The sequence below is a fragment of the Numida meleagris genome, chromosome 11 (genome assembly GCF_002078875.1).
Source record: "Numida meleagris isolate 19003 breed g44 Domestic line chromosome 11, NumMel1.0, whole genome shotgun sequence".
Lineage (NCBI taxonomy): Eukaryota > Metazoa > Chordata > Aves > Galliformes > Numididae > Numida > Numida meleagris.
The window spans coordinates 14,030,741-14,052,359 of NC_034419.1; the positions used below are offsets into that span (position 1 = coordinate 14,030,741).

General features: G+C 43.4%; 1 protein-coding gene across 18 annotated transcripts in view; it reads right to left on the reverse strand.

The window, feature by feature from the left end:
* The window catches only part of MAGI1 (membrane associated guanylate kinase, WW and PDZ domain containing 1), a 301,269-nt gene that overhangs the window by 45,107 nt on the left and 234,543 nt on the right, over positions 1 to 21,619 (reverse strand). For 7 of the 18 annotated variants that reach the window (XM_021409802.1, XM_021409811.1, XM_021409804.1 and 4 more), the window contains exons 6-12: positions 20,600 to 20,682; positions 17,554 to 17,592; positions 13,491 to 13,548; positions 11,809 to 11,897; positions 10,894 to 10,986; positions 8,413 to 8,595; positions 7,082 to 7,702 (exon numbers count right to left, since the gene is read on the reverse strand). In XM_021409802.1, the coding sequence (XP_021265477.1) occupies positions 7,082 to 7,702; positions 8,413 to 8,595; positions 10,894 to 10,986; positions 11,809 to 11,897; positions 13,491 to 13,548; positions 17,554 to 17,592; positions 20,600 to 20,682 (1,166 nt within the window). The remainder of the gene's footprint in view (positions 1 to 7,081; positions 7,703 to 8,412; positions 8,596 to 10,893; positions 10,987 to 11,808; positions 11,898 to 13,490; positions 13,549 to 17,553; positions 17,593 to 20,599; positions 20,683 to 21,619) is intronic. The other 11 variants (XM_021409816.1, XM_021409818.1, XM_021409815.1 and 8 more) reach the window with 4 other exon arrangements.

Sequence of the window (21,619 nt, forward strand, 5' to 3'; positions counted from 1 at the left end):
GCTGACCCGAAAAGCAGATTTCACAGGCACCTCTCCATTTGCCTACTCATTTCTAGAAGAGAATCGGTGCAAACAGAGGGATGGCTGAGGTGAAAACACTTGTGCCTCAAATGGCGAGCAGATCATTGTCAGCACTCTGCATGCACAGCACCAGCGAGAGCAGGAAGCTCTGCCCGCAATTAAAATGTTCGTATGCCGAGAATGCCAATTTTCCTTTATTATCAGAATTGCGATGTTATAAAGCTGCTGAGCTTTGGAGTCAGGTGCTCATATGAAAATCTGCACTGTTTGAAGTTTCTTAACCTTTAGGGTTGGGAAAAGGCAATTGAATATGAACACCGGAGGCTAGAAATTAATAGACAGAATAGAATCAGAGAATCATTTGAGTTGGAAAGGACCCTTAAATGTCATCTGGTCCAACCCCCCTACAATGCACAGGGACACCTACAGCTCCATCACCTGGGGTGTCTCCGGGGATGGGGTATCCACCACCTCTCTGGGCAACCTGTGCCAGTGCCTCACCTTCCTTATCCTAAAAAAGTTTTCCTTATATCCAATCTAAATCTCTCCAAATTTTGAGGCTCTAAATGAAGTGTTTGGTGTTTTGGAGGTTGACACTTGAATTTGTCTCTTCCTTTTTCAACGGGATGCCTTGCATTGAGAAATTCCAGCACGGCCTGGTAAAACTAATTAATTAGTTCCTGCAAATGCACTATTTATACGAGTATTAGTAACGCACATCAAACTATTAGGTGCCTCAGCAAGCTGCCAACAAGTACCCTTAGTGCCTTACAGGAGCCTGTAGGCATCCAAAGCCTTGGTGAAACCCTGCTGCCTCCTGCAGTCTATTGGGAGCCTTGCCTTGAGCTTCAGCAGCACCCAAATTCCATCCTTCATGTTTCTGGTAAACACAGTTATCCCAAGCCTTGCAAATTCAGATCATCAAAAACAAACAGCTAATGTCACGAAGATTAACACCTGTAAAGTACTTTGAAGGAGAAAAACACTGCATAATCCCCCAATATTACATTATTTATAAGACGACCTGATTTTAAATGTTAAGTTTGGCTTATTTTTATCACAAAGAAAAACAAGTTCCTGCTAGCTTGCTTTACAAAACCAATTACCAGTGATCATTGTATTGTGCCACATAACAATACGCAGCATTGCCCCAAAAAGGCATATCTAACTCTCCAGAGCTGTTTAGTGGAAAATTAACTTGCACAGTGGATCAAAATGCACGCATATATGCAATTCTAATGAAGGGTATGAACTTCAAGCTTCTTCTTTAAAAATATAAGAACGTGCAACATTTCCTTTATTTCATCTTTTCCTGACTTCAAGTGATTTCTGTATCTGCTCCTCAATAGAGTGTCCCTAATCAGAATAAAGCTGTAAGAGAATAGTAAATGCGGCATCAAAACTTGCTTCAAACTTATTTTAAAGTCTCATCAGCTATTTTGGCTTTGTGAGAATATAAATCCACTCAGCAGAGAGCAGTGCAGACTGACTTGGCGGTATGGAAAAAGAGATGCAAAGACTTCTGTATGAAACCTGAGGGGGTGCACGCAATGCATTTGCTCTGGCATTATCTACAGTCTGAAAACAGAAAGATAACACTGCAAAACTCTTAAAACGTATTTCATTTCATGTTTATGCTCTTTGTAGACCAACTTAAAAGCTTTACTCATTTGATTTCCTTCTTCCCGGGGAAACGTCTTTAAAGAAAATAGTAACAAAATTAAACAACAGGAAACAATCGGAGGCTGATCTGTAAGTGCCAAATGAGGCTCCCAGTTAAATGGGAAATGCATAAATTGGGAATGACAAAGCAGTAGTCCTGGAACTACAAAAGAAATGAAATACAAATCTCGACATTACACTTGAACATATACTTCTCTAAACATACCGTGATTCTCATTTTTTAAAAATAATTTACTAAATAAATAGGGGTACGTACAAGTTATCAAAACTATACCCCCAACTGTTGTTTCTGTTGGTGCTACCTGCACTTACAACATCAGGTATTTTACAGAGTGCACGTCAAAACAGCAGACACTGAGTGACAAATTACTGAGGGACTCAACCAACAGGTGTGATGGGAGACACCTGAGCAGAAGGTCCTGGCAGCACCAGTGGTGGCTGACACAGGAGGGTGAGGTAAGGAAAAAAGGGATGACACGAAATGGAAATTTCAAAAATGCTGAGGTCAGCTGAGCACATCAAGAGGCAGAGAGGAATTAGATCTGCTCCTGCTTCTGGTGGGCAAAGAAGCTGCCACAAGGTGGTGGCCTATGGGGTACGTACAGTAGGAAATCCTACATTAAGGAAGGCGGCAGCTCCCAGCTCAGCGGGATGGATTTTCATGGGGGTTTCTACGGATCCGAGCGTGGGACAAAGAGCCCAGTATAATGCTCTGCTCCCTCTGCACTGAGAACTGAAATTGCTGCTGGAAACCCTGAACTTTTCTTCCCTTTCCAGAAGCTTTGGCACAGGCACATGGGCTCTGTGGTAACGGTCATCCAATTCCCAGGTTGTGATTTTGTCCTAAATGCACTCTGGACTCACTTTTCTCTACTTCAGCAGCTACTAAGGCAGTTTGAAATATTCTGGCAGCTAGATGCTCAAGTGGCTTGACTTTCAGCTCGCTCTTCACTGCAGCCTAAAGGGCAAACAGAAGTGAGTGGCTTGTTCAAAAGAGTTCAAGCCTCTGCTGAATAGCTGATTACAATTTTAATTACCATGGGTTTACATCATTAGGGATAGCAACTGAAAAGGAGCTCTAATTCTAACACTGAGATCAGCTATAGTTTTTTTCTTTGGCTCTTACCACTAACTGACTGCTTTCCGACACTTCTTCTAAGGACAGGAAGGTAAAGTTTGCTTTCTATGGGGGTGAAGGGATCTCAGTAAAGTATAAATATGTTGTTTTTGCTTAGAAAAATGAGGGGACATCCTCTGAAGCCAGCGGTGGTAGCAGATCTCACTCTACTCGGGTATCTCATGCTCAGTGTTACCGCTCAGTTACACCCAAGCACTGCATCTTGACACTCCGGATCCCAAAGAGCAATCTGACTTAAGTCATACTGACCTAATGTGAATCCAATTAGTAGTAGTTATGATATATTGTTCGTAAAGCTTTCCCACCGTGTCTAAAGGATCTTCTGACTCTCTACCAGGGCTGGGGGGAACCCAAAGCTGCAGCCAGCACTCTAAAGAAAAAGATACGTATCTTTATATTTCTATGTGATGTTTAAAGGACTGGGACACCAGATAGAGAGAAAATAAAAGTCCTTCCATTTTACACTACCAAATGACATTTCAAGTCCAGAGCAGCTGACTCCAGCACACACTTTTGGCACAAGAAGGAGGAGGTAACTCCTCTCCAAGGGAAGCGGTGGACGTTAATGAGCCTCACATGCCAAGAGCACCACTGGAACAGCAAGGGAGGCTCCATACAGATAAGCAGTCTTAACAGGTTTATTGCTTGAAAGCTTTGCAATTTTGTTTCATTGCTGCAAATCTCTGCTGCAGTTATATGTATTACCTTCTTGAGACCTCTGAGTCAAGGACCTAGAGAGGCTTCCCTGCTTTGTCCTGCCTCATCTCTCCTGGCAAACATCCTCCATTCACAGCTGAACCATGAATAGAGATTTTACTACTGACTGCGCTTACACGGAGGCCAGCACTCAGGTGCCCACTGATGGGCATTTGATATTACTTAGTTTTTTCCTCCCATAAAATACACTTAGTTTTGAAACGCTGGCATTTATCATCTATGTCTCAAAAGACTGAATTCCATTCCCCAGTTTCATGTGAATTTGGCAACAGGGAAAACAACTAGAAACTGCACTGGTTTGTAGATGGCATGTGAGTGACATCCCACCTGCACGCTTTTACTTTGATCTGGAGCAAAGTGAGAAAACATCTCTGAGGGGATTACGTAGATCAGGCCAAGGTTTGGGCTATTTTCAACCTCCCAGTCAATAGAGATGCTGAAAGCTTGAAAGGGAAATTGTCCATTCAAACCTGCAGCAAAACTACTCAGCCCAATTCTTCTAACTGAACATGAAACAGTCACAACAGTGTTGGATGGTGTGTACTGAAAACTAACCTAGAGTTGAAAAAAAAATAAAAATCTTATTTAATCCGAGGCTATTCGAAAAATACATCAGTAAGACATGCAGGTACTCTCACTGAGACAAAGCTAGATCTTATTGACCCAGATAAATGCAGCACAGTAATTTGGCAGAATCACTTGCTCTGAAACAGCCCCCCACCTGTCCTAGCACAGACCCAGCTCCCTGCAATAGAAGGCACTTGGGAAACAGGGAAATTAATCCAACAAAATGTTGCTTTTATTATGAATAGATTCTATGCAGAATGGAGAGGTATTTGAGAATAGCTTATTTTAGCCAAGCACTCCACGTAGGCAAGGCTTCAATGAAAAATGGATTTCAGGTGGCAAATATACCTTTTTTGTTCTTCTTTTTTTTTTTTTTTAAGAAAAGTGTTTGTTTACTTGGTAGGTCCCATGTTTAAAGACCCCTTTTCAGTTAAAAATATTTGAAATAAAGATGCGCCTTTTTGTGGCCTTATTAACAATAGTTCTCTAAAATGAATGAGATGTGCAATGACACAGTGCATTGCAGGGACTAAGACATACACTTAATTCTGCATTTTGTAACCAGGAGTGCTGGCACTTTCACAGACCCAGGTCCTGAACAGACCTCCTTCACTGCCAAGCATCTCCACGACACATCCTCTTCAGACTTGCTGGGCTTCACCTTCACCCAGCAATGGCTTCCTGCCTCCTGCAGTTCAACTTACAGGCTCTCATGTCTCGGCGCCTTCTTATGACCAGTTTAAAATCACTCACAGCCAAACACCCATTTGCTCCTCAGTCAAGATCTCTCTTTGGCTCAAGGATCTTCTCTCTCCTGCCTAGTAGCTAGAGACAATGATCTTATCCCCTCTGTCCCTTCATTTTGCTAAGCAAGAGCAGCTTTTCCAACCTGCTCTCAGGTACAGCCCTATCAGCCACCCGCACCCTTCCTCCCGAACCCCTCAAGCATTAGAGTCCAAACCATGAGACAGGCTCAGGGAGCATTTTCCAGCACTGTGTAGGGGTGAAATGGGAAAACAGCAGCAAAAATACAACCAAACCCTAAGGAACAGCTAAGAAAATACACTGAAAACGGAACTCGGGTAAGCAGGTCTTCCACGGGACCTCCTGAAAGTGAATTTCCAATGACCTGACATTGCCCCCATCTTAAAGCATTCATCCCCATAGTCTCACAAACGATTTTCTTGTAGAAGGGACGCTCCAGCTTTGACAATTAAATCTTGTTGGGAACACTCAAGCTGCTCAGAGCAGGTAGACCTTATCTTGTGCACGATGCGTCTCTGATATTTTTCTGCCTGATTAGTAATAATCACTTCTGACAAATCCTTTGAACGGCTGTGCACCAGCTGCAGCAGTGCGGGGATGCTCTGTGCAGAGCCCAACTGAATGCAGATGTCTGGCTGATGCGCGGCTGCCCGACAGCAGCTGAGCACTTTCTTCACTGGACAGCAGAGGGAGGAGGAGGAAAGGACAACTGATAGGGATGCTATGGAGGCACTGCTCCAGGAGCACTGTATTTGCTTACAGACAGCGGAGCCAAATGTATTTCTGCAATGGGATCAAGGAGACTGACGCGTTGTCTACCTGGGAACGGGACAGCAAATGCTCAACATGTGTTTAGTATTTCATTTCAGCAAAAAAAAAAAAAAAAAAAAAAAAGAAATTAAAGAAGAGACTCAGCAAGATTACCAGGGGACTATTTACTATCCTATTAAAACTATGCTTTTATTTCCTCATCAAATCTTTTCATTATGCCTTCAAGGCATAAGGAGGATTATTAAATGTCAGCCACAATTCAAATAATTAATGTATGGCGGTACCAGATATATATGTGTTCTCACGGAGAATTAATAATAGCTGCTATCTTTCTTCCAACCATATTTTTTCCAAAATACATATATTAATCATGAGACTGCGGTGCATTTTTTAAGCCTATCCAGTATTGAAAGTCTCTAAGGAATTCACGCTTGGAAAACTGGAGAACTTGTAATATATTCTGTTCTCTACTTTTTAATTTACTAACAAAATATTAAAGTACAGTAAGCACTTGGAAAAGAAGGAGGATAAGAAAGGCTTTGCTCGCTCCAGAACTGGTATTAATTGCAGATTTATGTCCTCCATTCCTTGAAATAGCCCTTCAAAAACAATAAACCGGAGCTGCCAATTCAGAAGGCAGCTTGTCCCCATTCAATGGACTGGCTTCGGTCGCCAATTTTCTACAATTAAAACACTTTGGGAAGGTTTCAGCACTTTCACAGCCAGCGCTGCTCCCAGAGCTGTGTTCAGCCTCTGCTCCTCGCTCCGCTCCCCGCTGTCCCTGCAGTGTGCCCATCTCTGTAAGGCGCTGAGCACCACGTGCACGTCGTCCCTGCAAACCACTGTGCCTCAGCAACGCAACCAAAACTGAGTTCAGCTCCTGATTGCCAGCAACTAAACATGTCAAGAAGCAGCATTTCAACTGCTCAGAACCTGGGGAAGTTTAAACCCTCTGCCTCCAACTCCAGCTGCATCTCAGGTGTAACCCTTCCTCAGTGAAAAGTCCATGGCTATCTGGCTTTGGACACTGCAAATTACAGAATGTAGCACAAGCCTCTTCCATTCTTCAACACAGCACAGGAAATGTCCACATTCTTCAAATAAATTAAGTTTTATGTGCAGATCAGGGGATGTCATGTAAGCAAAGGCATAACCATACAACCTGCTTGCCCCCTACCAGAAGCTGTGTGTAGTGCAAGAGCACACAGGAGCTCCATGCACATTTCCCCCTGCAAAGCAACAAACAACAAACAATTTTAACCATCTATTTGACGTGACAACTGCCAACATGCTACAGTTCCTAGACCTCAGGACACAAACCTTTTCAAGAGAGAAGTTTAAGGGAGCAGATCTTTCATGAGATGCAAGTTTTTGGGTAATTTGAAGAAGAAATATTTTCAAGCAGTTTTGAAGACATACCTCCTCGCTGCACCAGCAACGTGACCTCGCTTCCCTTCGGACATTCAATCAGCATATCCACCACCTGGTTGTGAGTGAGGCTCTGCACATTCTTCTTGTTGACTTCGACTATAAGGTCGCCCTCCTTCAGGCCCCGACACCGTGGGCTGTCCACAATTTGTTTCACCCTTTGGCCACCCCCACCGGGACTGTCTGCTATAGTAAAGCCAAAGCCCATGGGCCCTTTCACTATATGCACGGTTATGAGTTCAGGTTGCGTTGCTATTGAAGATGCCAAAGAGACTGTGTCATTGGGGTACCCATGGGGTCCATTGGAGGAGACCTCAGCCGGGCTGCTGGGTCTCGCTTCCTTTGTGCCATTGACTTTCCCTGTTTTACTACTGTGGCTGGCTGGGGAGTCATAATTTTCCTGCCCGTTCACAATGATCGGCTCTTTGTCCAAAATTGCCACGGACGTCACCAGGCTTGTGTTGGGGTCGTCGGGATCGAAGGGCAGGGGGTAGCCTCGGCACAGTTCGAGGTCCACGCTGGCACCGATGGGGATGGACTGGAAGATTTTCACAACTTGGGCGTGAGTGTGCCCCAGCACACAGGTGTCGTTCACGCTGACTATGACGTCCCCTGCAGAGGACACAGAGAGATACATCATGTGCACACAGCCATACCACACTTACACGCCCCAAGAACACAGAACTGGAGCCCCAGCACCCCATGGGTACCACTGGTGGGCAAAGAGCAGCACTGAAGTATTTTGCAAAGAAAAGCAGTGGTAACATTTGGACAAGTGAGAACTATCAGCACACAATGGATTCACCACATTAAGCCTTCACACATAAACGCATAAACGTTTTTTTTGAAAGTGAAAATGGAATTTGGTTCATGCAAAAAAGTAATAAATTCAAGCGACAATGTATCGCCCATTCAGCAGTTATTGCCAAGCCCAGCTCTCACTGTTACAGCCCGTTCTACACTGACATCTGACAGGAACAAAACTGAGAGCTGTAACAGAAGGCTCAAATAGCATCTGCTGAAATACGGTGCCACGTACTACGTCTCAGACATACTTCAGCCTGAAATCTCAGCATTAAGTTACAATTCAATTCTTTAACACTGTGGCTGCAAGACAGGGATGTTCAGCGTGTGATGTCCAGGTGAATCCTACCAGGATTTCCCCATGTTGCATCCCACCTCCCTGCTTGCTGACTGGAAAGCTGAACACCTTTCCCAAAAAATGGGATGAGGACTACAGGTCGTTTTGAGCTGCATATAAAAAGAGCTGTAAAACCATAAACTAAAGTGGTGGTGGTGATTTTGAGTTCCAGCACCAGTACCTGTCTCCATTTTGCCATCGAGCGCCGCGGGGCCGTCAAGCACCAAACTCTTGATCTGCAGAAATTCATCTGGCTCATCTCCTCCGACGACGGTGAAGCCGAACCCCCTGCTGCTCTTCCTTAGCTTGGTGTGGATGAACTTCCCTTTCAACTCAGAAGGGTTTCTTGTAAAAAAAGGTTTCCCTGTGTAGGAAGTTTGGAAAATCTATAAAAAGTCAGGCAAGAGCATTTGGTCTTCTTTTCCTCCATCCCTCTGCGTTCTAACAAGTGCTCAAGCAGCGGGGTGCTGGAACAGGACCAGACTCTGCTGCCCTGTCACCTCACTGCCCTCCACCTGTGTCCCTGGGCCCAATCATGCAGGGAAAGGAGTGAGCAAAACTCTCCTACTTCCAGCTGCTGTCTTAGTTGCAGCTGTGCGCACCACAGTCCCGAGGCTACACAGGGGGAAAAGGCTTTTTTTGGAAGGGAATATATTAAAGCCAGCAATGCTGGTTTTGATAATGTGTCTTTGTCTCGAGGTGGTTACATCCACTCCAGTAAGGATGGGATGGAGTCCGTAGTGAGAACTGCTGCAAAAATGAGTATCGTTCTATTCCGCTTGGCCTTCTCCAGCAGCTCCAGAGCAGTGGCCGGATACCACGTAACCCTCCAGCTAATCCCCTAACCACCTCACCATCACCACCCCCCTGTGACCTCCCCTGGTGAGGAGCAGGGGGGTTGCTGATGTCACTCTTCAGACACTGTTTCAAGTCTGAGTCCTTCCTTCCTGCTCCTCACCTGCTGTGGATGAAGCAGTGCAGCAGTGCTGCAGTCAAGTGTGGATCAAACAACGTCCCGAGTCCTGGGGGGGCTGTGCTGGAGGGCTGCTAATGCTCTCTGGGAGCATGGATAAGGGAGAACAAGGTGCTCCACAAGCAAAAGCTCATCCTTGCACAGCACACTGCACAGGATGGGAAAGGAGTCACGGTCGTGCACTTCACGGTGCCAACACTACACACCTCTGCACTTTTAATTATTTTTAATGCTTAGAGGGGAAAAGCCTGTGCCACTAAGCCCTCTGGTGACAGCTCCAGGATCAGCAGCCTGTGTCACAGCCAGCAGAGCTGGCACACTTTCAGAAACCTCAGCAGCATTGCCGTGGGGCTCTGTTCAGAAAGCAAACCTAGAGGGAGATCGGAGGCTTGTAAGCCTTTGAATGGGCAAAAAAATAAAATAAAATGTATATTTGAAGATTATTCATGAGGGGGCAGTGCAAGGACTCAGTCTTCTGCCTTTGAAGGGTAGCACAAGAACGTGGTAATCCTGCACATGGCAGGCAGATGCTGTGCTCAGAGCCCAAGGTGCAGAAAAACACAGGCAGCATGTAGCAGAGCTTGGCCCTGTGCTCATTTCTGGTTCAAAAAATGAGCAGAATAAGCAAAGCTTGCCAGCATCTGCCAACAAACACAGCTTGAACTTGCCCTGTAGTAACAAGAGACAGTAGCACCACAGGCTATGTCCCACCTACAGCATTTGGAAGGGGAGAATGTTTTACAGAAGTGGATCTGGAAGATCCCAGCAGTGCCACCAATGGGAAATGTGAACACCCGGGTAGAGGGCAAGGGGACAGGGAAGCTGGAAACAGTGCTACAGACAGGGAGCACGAGAAGGAGGAACAGCACTAAGAAAGGAAGAGGAAGGAATGAGAGAGAGAAGGAGTATTAGTGTGGACCAGAACGTCACTGAGGCAGGCTAACAAAAACGTTGGTGCAAGATTTTGGTGGATGGCAGTCGGGAGCGGGTAGAGAGCTGAGTGAGGTTCCTGAAGTCCCCAGCACTGATGAGTCCTGCATTGCCAGGCATGGAGTTTGGGCAGCCCTTGTTCCATCTCGACAGTGTAAAAGAGCACTCAGATGAGATGACCAGTGCTGGATGCCTGGTGAATGGGGCACCATCTCCAGACATGTTTTTCCTTGGTGACAATCTGGACTACCCTAATATACTCTCATATTCCATGGGAATGTGCTGGGGGTTTGGGGTACTGCCAAATTTGGTGCATCTTTTCTAGAAGGTCTGATCTACTGCCACCTGTAGCAGAGAGAACCCCCTGGCTCCTGATGGCAGGAAAAGCAACCCAGGATGTTAACCCCATTGCCAAGACTTGCCTTTGGAGCCCAAGGAGTTATCTCCCAGCTTGTGGAACCAGCCTCTCCCAGCAACGTCAGCTCCTGTGTCCCTCCTCTATCACCTCCCTCATCCTCCAGTTCCTGCAGACCAGGGCAATGCCACACCCTTGCTATACAAGGTATGCAGGTAATCTCATTTGCTCCTCACATTTGGCAACAAATGTGGTCTTGAAACAACTAGTCTCAAAGTCTAGGGGAATTCAGATGAGCAGATGTGCCCTGGTGTATGACACTCCCTTCATTGGTCATGGTGGGAATTTCCTTTGCAGGAAGAAACCTTGTTGCACTTTTACAACTGGTTTAACAAGGTTGTTACCTTGCACTGGTGCTTCCCGAACTGCCTCTTGGTTGTTTGAAACATGGTTTGGAGCAGCGGGTGGTGGGAGAGATGGACACTCCTCTGTCCATTCTGGAGAGGGCAGAGAGGGAAATGTTACTTGTTTCACAACAGCACTACGAGTTCCTCCACGTACACACACTGCGAGTGTGGGGTTTGAGCATAGGAGACACATGAAGCATAGCAAGAACAGAAAGAGACATGGAGAGAAGGAACAAAATGAATGGGATGTTCAAAAAACAGCTCTGGAGGATTCTCTATGTTCAAGTCAATCAGTCTGTGTGCTGAGACAATATACCTCATACTCATACTCGCAACTTGCATCAAAGTGGTCTCAACATTTACGTGAAAGCTGTTCTTTGCAGTCCTCACAACATCCGTTCACCCTGACTGTTAAATAGAAGGGATGATGTTGCGGCAAATGGGGCTGCAGGACGAATGCTGGGACCTAAATCTTCTTCTCCTTTGACAGGAGCTGCTGCTCAACAAGGGGTAGGAAAGCTATGAAGGTCCGAAAAGAAACCTGTAAGTCCCTCACTGACGCTGCGTTGCTTTAAAAAGAAAATAAAAGGAAAAAAAATTTAAAAAAGGAAATAAAGGAAAAAAAATGGGGGGAAGTGTTTGGAATCATGAAATTACTTCAGATGTTTGAGCTACGCAAAATCCAAAACTCTCCCATGAAGAGAGGTTTCCCTAGTGTACGTGTAAAATGCCCACTCCTCATTCCCTTCAGACTGAGTCCCAAAGCAGCCTTTCCTGTGGGTGTCAGCTTGCCTCTGAAACACACTGTGGCCACAGAACAAAGGACAAAACCATCAGCATGGGGCTGCCGAAACGAGGGAGGGCAGGTTCCCCTCTGAACACCCCAACCATCGTGCCCTCGGTGCTGCTAACCTTCTGGTGGCTGCTGCTGTTGTTCAAGCTGCTTCTTCCTCTTTGCTTCAAGAACTGGGTTCTCATATTGTGTCTTCCGGTTGATGTGGCTGGGGATGAAAGAGAACGACGAATTAGGAAATCTGTCACGTGACAAGCAGGAATCATCATCAGGCGTGAAACCTCTCTGAGGAAGGGAATGAAATACCAAACAACATCAACAGCAGAGTATGTGGAGCAATGCTCATGTAGGTGAGCCAAAAAGCCCATTTAAGAAAACAAGTGGATTCCAGTAACAATATGATGTGTGAGTAGGAATGGCTACTTCCATCTAACACATTAAAGTACTGATCCATTCTGCAAAAAAAAATGAAATTGAAGCAGGAAAGGTGAGGTCTGTCTGATTGTATTTTAAAAGACAAGCCTTTATCATCTCTGCTTTAATTGGATTCCCAGGGGCACAGCCACTCTCCTGCTCACTGGAGTTAAACAGAGAAAAAAACACAAAATCCCAATACCTGGTAACATCTGCAGCAGAGATGAGCTGCTCAACACCCATTAATTCAACAGTTTCCATAATCTCCCTTCTAGTGTAAAGTTTCTCCATCATTACAAAGAGTTCCCACTGGCAGGGGATGCGCAGAGTGAACAGCATTTCTTAAAGCCCACCTCTGTGTCCAAGGCAAGGCCTACCTTTAAGAACTTGCTATTTTATTGTCTCTCATCCCACAGTGTCTTTAATAAAAGCCAAACACACTTTCAAGTAATTATGATACGAGCACTGTAGAGAGCTGGTTCAGAACTTTTCTGCTAAAGATCAATATTTAAACAATCAAAGAAGCAAGGAAAAGCTAGTTCATGCGTTTTGCCAAGGATTTTCAATTTCGAGACAGCTTCAGAAAGTTAGGAGAAATCAGAACCATTTCAAAAAATGATACAGTTTGAAGTTTTCACCATACAGTTATTTCTCAAAAAAATGATTAAGCAGTAATAACTGAGTGCTTGAATTAGAGGGAAGAGACAGATGCTCAAATTACAACCATTTTGCCAGTTTACAGATAGTAAGTAAAATAAACTTATGTCTCATTGCTGTTACTGTCCAGTTTAATTCCATCAGGAAGGAGTGCCACAAAACTAACTGGCATGCATATGTGAAGTGATGGGAAAAAATGCTGGAAAAATCTCCTGGCGTGGCATTTAATAGCTGAAAAAATATTCTCTATGTCTTTGATAAATAAATGTCAAGCCTTAATTATACACTTTGCTAACCTTGTTTCCCTGGGCACAGATAGTAGGGTCAGAAATGAGCCAAAGCAGGCAGACATTGTATTCCATGTCTATTCTGAGGGCTATCGTAAGCCATCCTAGTAGACAGGAGTATACACATAATTAAAAATTCATTTTATGGGGTCAGTGATGAAACAAAACTCAGCTCTCCAGTTTCCCAAGGGAGGGATTTGTCATTCAGATAAAGAAGAAGCTGTTCTAATTCTGGCGAGAGCTGCACTAACCCTGTAACTCTAGTCTGCGCAACACAGCCCAGCACAAGGACCTCTGTGGGGCGGTGCGGGCACACCGGCTCCTCCACTCCTCCTTACCAGTGACTTACAATGGAGCAGGTACCAGGGCTCCACGTAGGATGCTGTTGTAGAGGGAAGCCCCCGTTGCCCCCAGCCCCAGCAGAACCACAGCACAGCACTTACTCTACATAGTAGACACCATATACGGGATCCTCAATTTTCTCCCAACCAGCAGGCAACTCTGGAAATAAAAAAAAAAACATTACTGGAGATCAGTGGGAAGATGTCCCAGCTGTTCAATGTTAGGTTTGCTCTTGGCATTAAAAGAACAATACATTTTCTTTCTGGGACACCACAAGTACCCTCCTGCTTTGGCCACTGTAGGCAGAGCAGCCCTCCATGGAAGCACTGCAGCAGAAATGGACGCAGTGAACAGGACAGATTTATTTTAACGCCAGCATATGAAGTCGGGTGAGATTACAGCAGACTAACAGAAAGAGCATTCTCCTCTTCTGTAACGGCCAGGCCATTTATGATCACCCCCTGCTGATAAAAGTATATTTTTTGACTCATTTCTTAGAGATTTACATTGCATGGCTCAGCCCCCAGCCCAGTGTAAATGTACATCTTGGAATGGGACAAAAGGAATTTAATGTAAACGCCCAGCATATGGAAACCACCCATGTGGGGCTGGCACACACAGACGTAATCTCACTTAACATAAAAACACACATTGCCATAATCACATGTAACAGAGATTCCCTTTTTTAATTAGCATAATTAACAAAAAACAGTTCTGAAGATGAAATTAATGTTTGGAAATGTATCCGCTTTTGTTCCTGTTGATTTTCTAGACTGCATACAGTACTTTAGCTATAATTAGTGAATGTAATAAAATCACTTCAGCATCCAACTGAGGGTTATTAAAGCTGTATGTATTACTTAAGGGCCTGATCCTTGTACTACTCATTGAAACAAAACGCTCCTATTGGCTGTGAGTACTGAAATAATCACTGGATCCAGTGGCGTAGTTCTACAATACTGTAACTCAACTCAGAAGAAAGCTCCACCATGCAAGACTGTGCAACTGTGTTCCCTGTCCCACAGCCTCAGCACAATCATTTTTTTAAAGCCACTGTCAGATAACATACGTTCCAATACCCAATGCAAAATAATTCCTCTAGATTTATCACTAAATTGGCAAGACCGATAGTGAACAATCAGTGCTCGTTTATTATCAAATGCAAAGATTTATTTTCATTAACAGCATCAATTGCTCAACCAATACAATCAGCAATGGCCTGTTAATTTGGATAAATGTAACTATCTCATCCTGCCTTAATAGGCTTCAGCTATGTTGCCATAAGGACAGAAATATCTCCAGACTGGAGATGAACAGAATCTATACAAACACACATGGGCTAATTACTCAAAGTTTATGTCTGTGTTCAGAGTTGGCTGAAGATCAGATGAAATTGATTGCATGGTTTTCGCTCCACATTCCCTTATTTGCTGATAGAAGGTAGGTTTTTCATTCCTATCACTGTTTTATCCTTATTGGATTTAACATCTTTGGATTCCTTGAGACATAAGCAATTAAATGCAAGCCAGTGCTAAGTTTTGAGCATAAAAATACTACACAAATTTATCAGAGGACTGATTTGAAATGAATGCTTCAGAAACTGATATTCCTCCACACTGTGCAAGGAAGATGACTGTATGAGAACATAAGATAGAAAGCAGAAGGCCAATCTTGAAAGTCTTTTTGCAAAGGCAACTCTCTGGTTTGCAGAGAAGTCCTCTCTGGTGAAAACATTCTAGGGCCAGCTTGAACAGTTTCAGTACAGCTAGATTAAAACTTAGCAAGCAATCAGGGAAATCACATGTTGTAGCAGCTATTTCATCCTTAATTTGCCCTATGGTGAAAGTAGAATGCCAAAGACCAAGCAGTGGAGGAGGAAAAAAAGTGAATACGGGAAGAGAGATGCAATGTATAAATGCCTCAAAGTGAGTTTTCCACCATTTTTCTTGCTTAGTTATTTTTTTTTCTTAATTTTGTTTTTGATTTTTACCATTCAAATGAAAATACCACACTTTTCCTCTGTTTACAACAGGCTTGGATATTATTGTTGTTTTTTTCTTTTAAAGAATGTCCATGAAAGACAGAAATTCAGTGCTTTCTTAACCCCAAAAACGCTCCTGTGCCAAAGTCATGTCAGGCTACTGGACAGTTTTCCATCTCTTCAGCATTCCATTTAAAGAATCTACGTCTATGTTTCCAGAAGCAGCAATTAAAAAAAAAAAAAAGTAGCTTTCAACACGTTACTTGTTGATTATATAGATGCACTTTCAGACTTCTAAAAGCCTTATGAAATTTATCTAACCGCAGTAATCTCCACAGCAATCTCAACCATTATTTTCCATAGCCAAGTTGCACAGTCGAGCTTCTTAGCTGCTTTAAATAATTCATCTCCCTTCTCTACCTCTTCTGCTGAACTGAGGATGACCTAAGGTATTAGAATTTTTCATACACGTAAGACTTCAAAAATATATTTTGCACCATTAGGAGTCTGAGTGAGCCACGTGGTTTTTAATTTGGCATGTAGCATTCTGCACTCCTGGGGCATTCGATAGCAGGTAAATTCAATGGAAAAATACCCAATTTTATACTTTTAAGTCTGAAGTAAATACACAGACTCCTACTGAGATGCTCTTGTTTAATACCCTATTCTACAGAGGGAATGGATGAGTGGATGGATTCCAACAACAGAACTCCAAAAGCAGGGATTTGGGTTGTACCCAACCATAAAGGAGCTGGAGATGAGCTCAGCGTACTCAGCTCATAGTGCTCCCCACGTAGGTGAGTCCAGGAGGATCTGCCCAACCGTGTAACAACTCTACTCCAAAGCCTAGATTTTTGTGTCCTTTAGTACAACGTTCTATTAAAAGAAGGTTGATAACATAAGAGGTGATCTATTACTCCATGTTGAGTCCATCTCTTTGAAAAATACTTCCACTTCCCATTTTCTCATATTCATAAAGCAAACTGCAGATATACTGCAGAGCTATTTATCTGGCAACAACATGCTTATACTAAACACCAGTGCACTCAGCGAACAGGCTGTATGTTTTCATGCCCCCTCACCAATGCTGAACCATTCAAACATCTCTTTCTTCTCACAGCATTATTTGCTAATCTCAACAGTGTATCAATGGGCTGTGATCTCAATAAAGCTTTCCAGCATTACAATGAAGGGAACATCTCATGATGTTCAAGCAAAACACTTGTGTGCAGAAGTGCCTGCTGAACTGGGGTCAGGCTTATCAATTAATGAGTTCTCCTGCATCTGTTTTTCAACCCTCCTCCTCATGCACTATTCCAGGTATATTACCCAAGAGAACAGCTCCTGGGGTAGTGCTAAAAGTCCATCAAAAGCTGCTGGCTACCAATGCCCTATCAATCACATGAAAGCAGGAAGCAAAATAACTTGCAATTTGTTACAGATACTGGAGGTTAATTCTCTGGTAACGCAACCCTCTAGTATGCACAACTATAAACTGTAAATACAATCCTCTTTAAAGCAATAACAGACCTAGTGGAAACAAAATCCTATGCAATCTCATGCCTTTCAGTGCACTAGAGCATAAGTGAACAGAAGTAACAACTACCTCCACCATCAGAATAAACAGAACGAGTACAGCTGAGATGAGATATCAAGACAGCACTCTTCACAAAAGGATGCAGCAAATAGAAATGTACCACATCATCGAAAACCATCTGTTTATAAAATCACCTACTGAGGCAAAATGTTCTGCTGCTTCATTCACAAGCTCAGCAAAGCACTCTGTGTAATACTGAAACTTCCCAAACCACATTTGGATTCTCTTGTCTGGGAAATCTTTTTGACCTTTAGCCACTTGATTTCAACATTGGCATCCTTAAGCCTTACCCCAAAGCCAGTGATACCAGTCTGAAAACCCCTAACTTCTGCAGAGGGAAATAATTTCAAACAAATCTTGCACAATTAAGGCCTCCAGCTTTCTTCAAGCCCTGAAGCAGTAAGAAAATCTGTGTAAGGCTAGAGGAAAACCAATACCTTTATGGGCTATGGAAGTTTTGTTGCTAAATTAGGCTTGTTGAAATGAGCAAAATTGAAAGATGCAAAATGACAAAAAGGAGAAAGCAATTAAAGGCTTAACATAGTGTACTTGAGTCAAACATCAAAACGAGAGATGGATGATTTACCTAGTTCACTGTCCAGTTCCTCCGTGTGTACCCCTTCTTCTCCAAGGGAAGAGCAGTAAATGAGATAGAAAAAATTAAAAGAAAAATTCAGAAACCAGCACCAAGCAAGAAATTCCCTACAGCAAACAGCAGAACCAGCACTAATTTCCTATAGATTGAGCCCAAGCTTCCCATTGATCACAATCTAGTGACCAGAATATTGATGGATTTAATGTACATAATGAAAAAAAATGGAATACCTGTATCAATTGACTACTTTCATGCCACAGTTTGATGTGGCAAAGCAACACATTTGTGTACTTCTCACTGCAGAGATGCTTCTCCCTCAGATCTGCATGGTCTGACCTTTGTAGTCCATTCTGCAGACATATGGATCTATCAGGTGGCCAGACCTGAATGCCAATGAAGAAATCTGAGAGAAAAACCTTGCATCTAAATAAGAACTAATGCAGCAAGGCTCTCAAGAATGGACCTAAATTTGTGTGCATGAAAAGTCTAATTGACTTCACTGTAACTACTCAGATGATTTAAGATGGACATGAAGCAACTCATGACTCATTTAGCTGGAGCCACAGGCTCACACCAAAGTCCAGAGGCACTGGTAAGGCATAGACAGGAATTCTGCAGTTTAGAGGCACCTGGGACAAAGATCACATAGTTTTTCAAACACACAAAGCCATCAATATTCGCTCTTGCTCCATTTATCATTATCTGCTCCATATTCATAAGTTAACAGTGACACAGATGATTAAAGTATTGCTTAGCCTATAAATAATAATAATGCAGTCAGAAAATGAAGGATGATGACAAAACCAGAACAAAGATGGTAAAAACAATCGTGGACCTAATACAGCAAAGCATAAGCCATATAAATGAATGATAGTAGCAAATAGAAGGTGTAGCGTTACAGTATTGCTTTTGAAAATTTGGATACCTAGAAAACACTTCCATGATCTGCAATAGATTCTACCAAAACATTTGTTTGGGAACGTTAACATGAAATATGAACAGCGATGTCTTTTGATAGCCTAAACAACTCGAAACTACCAGTAACTTGTCAGGGACACACCTCGCAGAGAAATAACACCCAACAGGTCGGAAAGAACATCCAACAGTCACAAAATCCACAAACAGGATGGGATCGGGCCTGAAACTCACATGTACACGCACACAACACACAAAAAAAAGTGGAGCTAGAGTCCCATGACTTCACTGGGACCCCAACATGATCCCTGCCAAAAACGTCTGACTTCCATGATGCAGTAAAAATATTTTCCTCTTCTCTTAGTGCTTTGAAATATAATTATTCTTATGCATGAAGCAAGATCAGAGCAGCCAGGCAAAACACTGCAGTGCGCTGCTGCACCTACGAAGCAACTTGTCTAATTACTGAATGTTAAAAATGTTCATTAATGAGCAGCTTGGCGAATGAAGTGGAGGGGCACATGGGAAGATGAAATTATTATATAAAAAATATATAAAAATTATAATAATTTTAAGGACATGATAAACAAAAATGTTGCCACTCTAAAATTACGGACTAAATTAAAAAAAATGACGCAGCTGTATGTTTCCAATCCCAATTAAATAAATCATCCCAGTGCTTGTCTTGTAATTGCGAAGAGGACAAGAGGTTTAGAAGGCTTTCCCCTCTGCAAGGAGAAGTACCATGTGTTGTCACCGGGGCTCTTGGCATGGCGGGAGAACTGCCAGGGCAGAAGTTGTGCTTTGGGGAAACTCCTCTCCGACAGGATAAACCTTGTGCTGACTCTTTGCAACCTCCTCTTTAAACTGCCAGCAGTGCCTGATGGCACGGAGGAGGGAGCTCTGCCTGCGTATGCTATGATTTAATTTTGCTCCAGCTCCGATTACCCACAGACACATCCGTTTTTAGGCCCAGAGCAAGGCCTTCATGAGCATGGCTCCCTCCTGACAGCTGCTGGGACGCGAAGCAGGCGGCTCCGCTCAGTGGGAGTGGTGGGACCTGGCTGCACGGGCGGCTCCTCACGTCCTGCAAACCTCACACGTGAGAGGAAGGGGAGGTCTGAAAAACTGCACGTTGCAAAAATAGGAACGGGGGTTTGCACCTACCGGTAAGAAAGGTCAAACTGAGGTGATACTTTTCCAGAATAAAATGGTGGTTGGACTAGAGGATCTTAGTGGTCTTTCCAACCTTAACAACTCTATGAAAATCATAACTTGCAGTGAGCTGACTCACACCAGTAGGAGGTTAACCATGTTATGAAAATTAATTTTACAAGGACAGCACCAACACGGATGAGGCATACTCTTCCATTTTTATTATCTGTCCACCATGATAGCATTGTGTTAGCCAAAATTATTCACCAGGATATCAACACCTTTTCTGGTCCGTAGAACAAAATTTCCATGCAAGTTTTCCCAAACATTTAAGTTATTTTTGTTACTAGTCCCTTCTCTTCCAACGTAGGGAAAGAACCTCCGTTAGTAGCCCTGCCTTTGGCTGCTCTAAATTGGACAGTGGCTTGCATTTCCAACATCTCAAGGAATACAAAATTACATTGGTGCAGATTATCAGTGGTAAAAATCTACAATTTCCAACATAATTTGTTTTCAGCAATCCTAACAGCAAGTGCACCGCCAGACTTTAACATTGAAAGTGAAGCAATCGAGTTATTTCTGCCCAAACACAACCCTTTCAAATCATGTAAAGCAGTGTTTGAAGGGTAACACAACGGAGCCCACTGAGACCCTGCTGTATTCCTGCTACACAGCGACCCATGGAGCACTGGGGCCCAGTCAGTGCTGCTGAGTACCAAAAAGCCTCTGCAAAACCAGAGCCTCTTCCTTCTACCACCTCTCACTGATTTTCATTAAACAGTCAGCCTTCCTGATGGTTTACACACAGAGACAGTGATTTTACAACATAATGAGCATCACCTCTATGCATTTACTCATAAACCTTGTTATTATTATTTTTACATGTTTCTGAACGCAGGTTATCAAAAAGGAAAGAGAAAGCCAACAGACCAAACACATTATTATTCAACTATTTTCAGTCTCTTACCATCATCTTCACATTCTTCTAGAGGCTTCTGCTGTTTGTTCAGGCACCGTGGATCTAGCCAAGATGTTGTTTTTGTATTATGGCTGGAAACAAAAAATGGAAATTTGACCTTTGTTAATAAAGCAGAGCAGAAGTATCAGCGACAGAAAAATACATATCCTCTGTATTATTCAGCAGACCTGAAGGCATACTTCTGCCTCAGAAGCAGCAGCACTGCAATTTGCTATTCTGCAAGCTAGCCCAACAAACTGCAGGAATCGTGGCATTGTGAAAACAAAGGTGAAAGCCAAAAAGCTAAAATACAAAAATCAGCGTTCCTGACTGGCAGGAGGCATGTGAAAGCTACAATATTATAGTAGGAATTTCCTGACTTTTGTCTTTGGTGATTTGTTTCTTAATTCCAGGAGCCATTTGCCTCCTGATGAAAATGCATAAACTTCCCTTCCCCCCCTAAAACACGCAATGACCTTTCTCACTGCAGAAGTCCTTTAAAGTTTGTTTGGATTTGGCCCTCACATTAGTCAAAAGCAAAACTTCCAGTGACAACTTCTAATGACACGAACAGAGATGTTCTGTGGAAGCCTTTGATGGAAGCAGAACAGCTTTGCTTTCAACCCTTCCTTCCTACAAATCCCCCGGCAGCCTGGCGGTGCCAGTCCTGGCATTGAAGGCGGCAGCGTGAACAGCTTTACAATTTGTTTTCTAAAAATTACCTTCTCCTATCATTTCATTTGCATATGGAGACAAGCTTGTAATATAATGCCACAGCCTGATGTCATCACAGACCTGACCTGCGAAGATAACCCTCTGGTCCCTGAGGTGCTATTTGTCTGGCTTAGCCTTCAACACTGCTCAAGAGTTTGAAGCTTCAATACCGCAGTAAAACTATTCTCCTTCAAGGTCTCGGAGAGGTTTACAAGCTTAACCTCAGCCTCACAACAGCCTCATGACATAGGAAATGCCATAACTGTGATCCTCAAGGAACTAACACCTGACCAGCAAACTCATATTTATTGCTAG